The 8402-nt window shown below is 29.7% G+C and overlaps 1 protein-coding gene across 1 annotated transcript; it reads left to right on the top strand.

Moving 5' to 3' along the window:
* The first annotated feature begins 2477 nt into the window (after positions 1 to 2477).
* On the top strand, positions 2478 to 6201 carry LOC145047465 (bifunctional riboflavin biosynthesis protein RIBA 1, chloroplastic-like). Its single transcript, XM_078995735.1, has 7 exons — positions 2478 to 2676; positions 3307 to 3673; positions 3753 to 3974; positions 4061 to 4383; positions 4463 to 4592; positions 4693 to 4989; positions 5089 to 6201. Exons 1-7 carry the CDS (start codon positions 2627 to 2629, stop codon positions 5332 to 5334), a joined length of 1635 nt encoding a protein of 544 aa, XP_078851861.1. The 5' UTR covers positions 2478 to 2626; the 3' UTR covers positions 5335 to 6201.
* Positions 6202 to 8402: the final 2201 nt, after the last annotated feature.

Genomic DNA, 8402 nt, shown 5'->3' with positions numbered 1-8402 from the left:
GTTAAAAAAAATGTATATAAAACGTTTCACAAATTCTTATCAAACTTTTCCTTTCTTATTTGATTTTGAATATATATATATATATATATATATATATATATATATATATATATATATATATATATATATATATATATATATATATATATACATATATGGTTAAGTTCAAATGAGAACACTATTTAATGTGAGAACGTGAGAACACTACTTTATGTTACTACTAGGCGAATGCTCGCGCGTTGCACAGAAGCACCTATATAGTTGAAATCTTTAAAAATATGTCTTTTTAAATATAAAAATAACGTTGTTATTAAATTTGATATAATAATTCTTATACTAAATTGATATAAAATATTAATTATTTTGAATTATATGATAATATATACATCTATTATAACTGCATTATCTCAACCGTTTGAATGACTTCTATCCGTGAGTTACTCAGTAATAAAATTAAATATAATATATGGTTTAATATTATTTATAGTACTTGTTATTGTTAATTATTTTTTTCAAATTTATTTGTTTAACATTTTACTTTCTCATTATAATTATTTAAAACATCCAACATTGTTTTTTGATATTAAAGGTAACAATATAATCATTTATATAGAGTTATATTTAACTATTGTTATTATAAGTTATTTTAAGCTACTTATTTGAAAACTTTTAACGATTATACAAATATCTTTAGGAAATATTTTAGTTAAGTTGAGATTATAATTCAGTTTTTGCATTTAGCATTACAATTTATCACTTTTAACTATTCACAAAATATTCATTGGGTTTTTTAAGTGGAACTGAAATTTATATTTAAGTTGAAACTGTGATTTTATATTTAAATTAACAATTTAAGTATTTTGTCCAAACTGTTCAAAAATTGTAGCTTCAAATTGGTAATGGTTTACATACAATAACATCTTAATCAAATAAATTAAGTATAATTTGTTAAAAATTAAAGACATAACTTTATAAGTAGAAGTAAAGTTGTTATTTTAATATTGAAATTTAATTTATTTATGATTACACTTTTGGTTTGATATTTATTTGATATTATTAATCAACTTATAATCATTATTAGAAAGATACTACAATTTATCACTTTTAACTATTTACAAAATATTATTTGGTTTATTTAATGTTAGCTAAAATTTATATTTAAGTTGATCCAATAATGTTATATTTAAATTTATAATTTAAATATTTTATACAAATTATTCAAACATTGTAGCTTCAAAAAAATAATGGTATACACCCAACAATATATTAAAACTAATAAATAAATTATAATATGTTAAAAGTTAAAAAACATAACTTTATAAGTAGAAGTAAATATATTCTTTTAATATTAAAATTTAGTTTGTATATGATTACATTTTATGTTTGATATTTATTTAATCTTATTAACCAACTTATAACCATTATTAGGAAGAAATTGAAAAGTCATGAGAGTTTCAAATGAATGTAGTTAAAGGAAAAATACATGAGAGTTTTAAATGAATGTGGTGAAAGAAAAAATGCTAGTTTTATAAGATATATAGATATAGATACAAATATAGATATAGATATAGATATATAGATTCTACTATGAATTTTGTATATACAACGATATGATATTATTCATCAACAAATATACGAACAATCACACACTAATATTCACATTAAAATTTTGTATGTACAACTTTATGACATTATTCATCACCGAATATATGAACAATCACATATTTAACATTCACATTAGAATTTACTAAATTACTATATATATATATATATATATATATATATATATATATATATATATATATATATATATTATAGTAGAATAGTAATACAAAATTGAATATATTCATATTATAATTATTACAATACTATACATATTAAATTCATAGTAGAATAGTAACATAAAGTAGTGTTTTCACGTTCTCACATTAAATAGTGTTTTCATTTCAACTTAACCCTATATATATATATATATATATATATATATATATATATATATATATATATATATATATATATATATATATATATATATATATATAACCGTTAACCAAAACTAATATTAACCGCTACCCAATGGTTATTGAAATCCATTAGCCAATTGTAATGGTTATGATTCAGTTTTGACTAATAACCGAACCAAACCATCTCATACATAACCTTACCCTTAAGTTTGATAAAAATTATCAGTTTTACTAGATAAATTTATAAAAAGGTATAAAATCAATAAAAAAAAATTATAAATTTGAGTCATCAACAGACTTAAACTTTAGATGAACCGATAAAAACTTAGACTTTAGAATTGCAAATTTTAGGAATTTTATGCATAATAATAATAATAATATAATAATAATAATCAAAATTTCAAAACTCTTATGAGGATTTCCTTCATGGGTCATGGTGAAGTATCACCCGCAAACACGTTCGGGTTTCTACACCCGTTCTTTCCAAGTTGTTACTTCCTCTTCTTCCATTCCACTACTTGTCTCTTTCGTCCTATCTATCATCTATAAAACACCCACCAATTTGGGTTCTTTTTCGCAGCACTTGACTACATCAAATTCCCCTTTTCTTCAATTTAGGGACGCAAACATAATCCAATTCTAGATTCATCTAAAGCAGATTAATGGCTTCCATTAACATGTCTTCCGCATCCACATCTTTACTTCGCTCAAAGTAAGCATCTCTGCCCGTTTTTCTATCTTGTTATCCTCTTTAATTTGATGCTGATTAATGCGTGCTTCTATTGAAATCAATTGGGAATTTTCATTTCTGGATTTTAGTTTATTTGCGAGCTTTTTGGGTTCGTTCGAATTAATGTTGATTTGAGAAATTTCTTATCGATTCAGACCACTGGATCTCTGTTTCTATTTCGTAGTGCAAAAGAACCGGTTATTGTTATTTTATGATTGATTTTTATCTATACCAAACAGGTATACGATTTGAGCGTTATAGTTCCAAATACAGAAATTTCAAGCTAGTGCTTTGAACATATAATCCGAGATTTTCAATTCCATTTGAAGCTAATTACGTTCAAATTTCAATTCAAGATGCTTTGATTCCGATTCCTATAGATAGGTTCGGCATCGGATGTTCTATAAGTACCAAAAGGCTATCTCAATTACCCCATGCAATACTTTTTTTTTTTTTTCCTTTTTGGTGATAGAGAATTTTCTTTAGTAGCAAGTTCCATTTCACATTTTCACCCTTGTTAATCATTACAAAATACTGCAACGTATAAAATATAATCTTCATCATTTCAAAACCTGTGCCATTGCATCTCATAATTGACCACCTATGCTGCAGGATGATCACAAACTTCAGCTCATACAACAGTCTTCACTCTGTAAATCTCATCTCATCCAATGGGCATACATCAGAGACATTTCTCCATCTCACTACCAAATCATTCTCCAAAACTAAACCCGATGGTAGACTCAGAGCTTCACTATTACCTCTAGAAGGTGGTTTTAATCAGAAAAGCATTAATGGTGTTAGCGTATCATCTGGAATTCTGATACAACCTGATTCAATAGCTTTGGGTACACTATCAGCTGAAACCACTCCTACCATGAACAGTTTCTCTAATGAAGCTGATGAATATGATTTAGATCAACCCACCACAGGCTTTTCATCCATTCCAGAAGCAATTGAAGATATACGCCAAGGAAAGGTTTGTACACTTCAATTCCTTATTTAACAAACTATAAACATATCCAATTTTCCCTCCAAAATTTCTCTTTATATTGCAGATGGTAGTTGTAGTAGACGATGAAGACAGAGAAAACGAAGGGGATTTGATAATGGCAGCATCATGTGTCACACCAGAAGCCATGGCTTTTATAGTCAAACATGGAACTGGGATTGTTTGTGTAAGCATGAAAGGAGAAGATTTGGATCGTTTGGAGCTTCCATTAATGGTAACTCACAAAGACAATGAAGAAAAGCTCTCCACAGCATTCACAGTATCAGTCGTACGTCTAAACTTTTTATTTCACATTTTCTTTCAAAAAAGCTGTCATTTTTATTAGAAATTTAGAACCCTATTCTTGATTTATAGGATGCAAAACATGGCACAACTACTGGTGTATCTGCCCGAGATCGGGCAGCCACCATTAAAGCTTTATCTTCTAAAGATTCACTGCCCGGTGATTTCAACCGCCCGGGACATATATTTCCATTGAAATACAGAGAAGGTGGTGTTTTGAAAAGAGCTGGACATACTGAAGCTTCTGTAGATTTAGCAGTTTTAGCTGGATTTGATCCTGTAGCTGTTTTATGTGAGATTGTTGATGATGATGGCTCCATGGCTAGATTGCCAAAGCTTCGCGAATTTGTCAAAAGGGAGAACTTAAAGCTTATATCTATTGCTGATCTTATCAGGTAAAAACTAGCTGAAAGATATAAAATGACATTATTTTAAAAAGTTGAATATATTTGTGACATTTATATAAATTTGCAGGTATAGAAGGAAGACAGATAAACTAGTGGAACGTGCTTCTGCTGCACGTATACCTACTACGTGGGGCCCATTTGTTGCGTATTGTTATAGATCAATCTTAGATGGAATGGAACATATAGCAATGGTGAAGGTAATAAGATAAATAAAAAATTGGCTTTGTTTTTAACTTTTTATAGAAAGTGAATTGTAAAGTAATAAAAGATTATGTGGTGTGATTAAAATTAAAACAGGGTGAGATTGGTGATGGGAATGAGATTCTTGTAAGGGTACATTCGGAATGTTTAACAGGAGACATATTTGGGTCTGCAAGATGTGATTGTGGGAACCAATTAGCACTTGCAATGCAACAGATTGAAGAGGCGGGAAGGGGCGTTTTGGTCTATTTGAGAGGTCATGAGGGTAGGGGGATTGGATTAGGGCATAAGCTTCGTGCTTATAATTTGCAAGATGATGGTCGTGACACTGTTGAAGCTAATGAGGAGCTTGGTTTGCCTGTTGATTCTAGGGAGTATGGAATTGGTGCTCAGGTATAGTAATTTATTTATTTTTCGAAGGGTAGTTTAGACATTTAACTGTTTGTATGTAATTTTGATGAAATCACTTTATCTTGTTTTTTTGGTGTTTAGATATTGAGAGATTTGGGAGTGAGAACAATGAAGCTGATGACAAATAATCCTGCTAAATACAGTGGATTGAAGGGATATGGTTTGGAAGTTGCAGGAAGAGTTCCTCTTTTGACTCCAATTACAAAACACAACAAAAGATACCTTGAGACCAAAAGAGCCAAAATGGGACACGTGTATGGATCCTCTGGGAACAACAACAATGGTGTCCCAAATCTCATCACTAAGAAGGAAAATCCAACTGATTAAGTTCATGTTCATCAATTGACCTAAATTCTTCTTCTTACTTACTTGGTTCTTTTAAAAACTTCATATAGGCCTCCCTCCAACTAAACTTATATAATGTAAGATGAAGGTATTAAGAACCTGAGAAACATTCATTCTTTCAAGTTGATTTTTTTTACATGAGTTTGTAATACATGGGAAAAAATGTTGCGAGTTTTGTTTATGATTGATGTTAACTTAGAACAATAAAAAATGAAGTGACATTTAGATCTTAAGAAGTGTTCTACAATGCAATCAACTAACTTGCTTAACATTAGAGTGAAGTCAAGTTTTGGGAAACTTTGAAGTCATGTGCTATTGCAACACAATACCTACAACCTTCTCTACTACAAATAATCAACCTTCAAAGATCTATATTCACATCAAACTCTTCTCAAAACCCCACAAAATTTAATCAATCCTCACATAGAAATTGAGAAATTCAACAATGAAGGTCATATTGGTAGTTTTTGTGTCGTTTGGCTGTGTTTTCTTTCTAGTACCCATTTTATTTGCTTTATGTTACGTCATAAAGAAGTCTAAATGCAGCAAGATGTCTGAAAAAACTGAAATGGTGCATATTGATGAGCATTTGAAGGTGAGGGAGAATGTTGTGCAAGGTCCAAATGGCATGAAGACAGTTGCAATTACAATTGATGATGATTTACATGTTGATGAAGAGGAAGAGAGTAGGAAGAAAGAGAAGCTTGGAAAAGAACACCATTAAAGAACTTGTGATGACTTTCATGATCAGAATACAACCTCTAAAGCTTTAAATTTGAATTTGATATATGGTGTAAATAAAGTTGTGGAATTTAATATATTATGCAAGGTGATTGCTTTCTTATTCTATTAATTTATTTAATATTTTATAACAGTATAAAATAAATTAAAATGTTGCAAACAGAATATTCATTTTCTAACTCTGAGTAGTTTAGTTCTTTTTTCTTGCAAGATTTTGATATGGGATTTTCACTACTAGAAACATGGGTTTTAGAGACGGACAAATCTGTCGCAATTCTGTAGCTAATTGTTGTTTGCGATGGATCAGCGACAGATGCACTCCATAGGTAATTAAAAGGTGGCTAATGAGTTAGCAAGGGTTTTAGCGACGGCTCAGATCCTCCTTGCGACAAAATTAACGACAGAATATCCATCGCTAAATGGTCACTCAATACAATTCGTCAGGACATCGGCGACAAAATTGTATAACAACATTCCGTTGCTGTTCTGTCGCAAATCTTCATATTCCATCGCTGAAGGCGTCGAAAATTTTCAGTCATGTTTTTTCATTTTCAATAGCTGATCCCTTGCAAACTTTAGACATGATTTTTTTTTTTCTGTCGCTAATCCCTAGCAAAATTCATATATTAATATTTTTTTTCTCCATTGCTAATCTGTCACAAACATATAATATCATTTTTTTTATTATGAATCTAAAACAAAAATACTAAAATAATCAAATTATTATACAAAAAAAAAAAACCATCAAATAGCCATACAACCAAAACTAAACATTAACATTACAATATAAAACTATCAAAACATCCAAAAACATATATATCAAAGTTTACCAAAAACATCAAATATCAAAGTTAACAAACATTCAAAAGATCTTACGGTGCGTAGAACACCAAAAGATTTCTGCAAATTTATAAAAAAATAAAAGTAAAATTGTAAATTTTTTTCTTTTTGGGATCTTGTCATAATCATAAAAACTTTGGTTAGAAAAGAATGTTGGATGCGATAGCAATTACTTTAGTATTATAAAAATAGATATATGAGTTTTAGTGGTCAATACACACCTCAGTAATTGAGGAAGCAACCGATGCAGTAGCTTGAGCTTTGTGGGATACTTCAAGAAGCTAACGTCCAACTTGGCGTACATGTTAGCCAATACTAATAACAAGAAAAAGATGAATAAGTTTTTATGTTAAAAAAAATTTTAACTTTCTTTTTTTTAAGGTAATGTTGGTCTTACATGTTAGCTTCCACGATGTGGTATATGAACCCAATACCAACAAATGCAGTAGAAAGATTCCTTAAAATTTCAGAAACATTTAAGTCGCAGCAAGTTTATTTTTTTAAGATAATGTTGGTCTTACATGTTACCTCCCCTGTTTTTGTAACATCAAAGAAAGCTATTTCCTGCAAAAGGGTAAGTGAATCTTGAGTCTTGACAAAAGGGGCATAAAATATATTTCCTTTTTTGAAAAAAAAAAGTGATTTTTACTTGATTAACAAGATGGGTGAAAAGATTCTTTCTCAAGGCATCAACAATTCTTTCACTTGCTGAAGAAAATAACCATGCTTGACATGTTGTGCAGACTAAACTGAAAACAGGAATCGATCAAATGAGTCAAAATTAAGTTAACAATAAGAATGATTCCTAGTATGCTTCTATTGACTAAGCTAACTGCTTCACTATTTTGTTCTGATGTTTGGAGATCTCCTAAAACACTATCGATTATGTCCCACCAAATCTTGGTTGAAATGTAATAAAAACAAAATTATTTTTCTTCAAAAACAAAACTATGTTAAGGGAGATGAGAAGATGTAGACATACAATCAGGATACTTGATGTGGATGCAATCAACAAAGCGATAGTACCACTGATCAAATCTTCTCGCCTTTGGTTTTGCCTGTTAAGTGATTAATAATCAACTTAATATCTTCACAAAAAAATAATTCAGCATTTGAAAGTAACAAATGATGAAATAACATACACTTACCAGAGAGAGAAGTTTGAGAAAACTCACATTTGCAGCCTGTTTGGAATTTCATAGACAACTTAATATCTTCACAAAAAATATAATTCAGCATTTGAAAGTAACAAAATGATGAAGTAACATACACTTACCAGAGAGAGAAGTTTGAAAAAACTCACATTTGCAGCCTGTTTGGAATTTCATAGACAAAGTTAACATGACTTTCACTTAGGCATTATGTCAAACAGTTGGGGAGTGTAAATTGGAAGTAGAAAGAAACACTAAATTACCGTCACTACATCTCCAAGCTCAAGATCATTCTGCTTACCATTTGTCAATGGATCG

Source organism: Lactuca saligna, chromosome 5 (genome assembly GCF_052625555.1).
Source record: "Lactuca saligna cultivar CGN05327 chromosome 5, ASM5262555v1, whole genome shotgun sequence".
NCBI lineage: Eukaryota > Viridiplantae > Streptophyta > Magnoliopsida > Asterales > Asteraceae > Lactuca > Lactuca saligna.
This window is presented reverse-complemented; position numbering and strand designations above follow the sequence as displayed.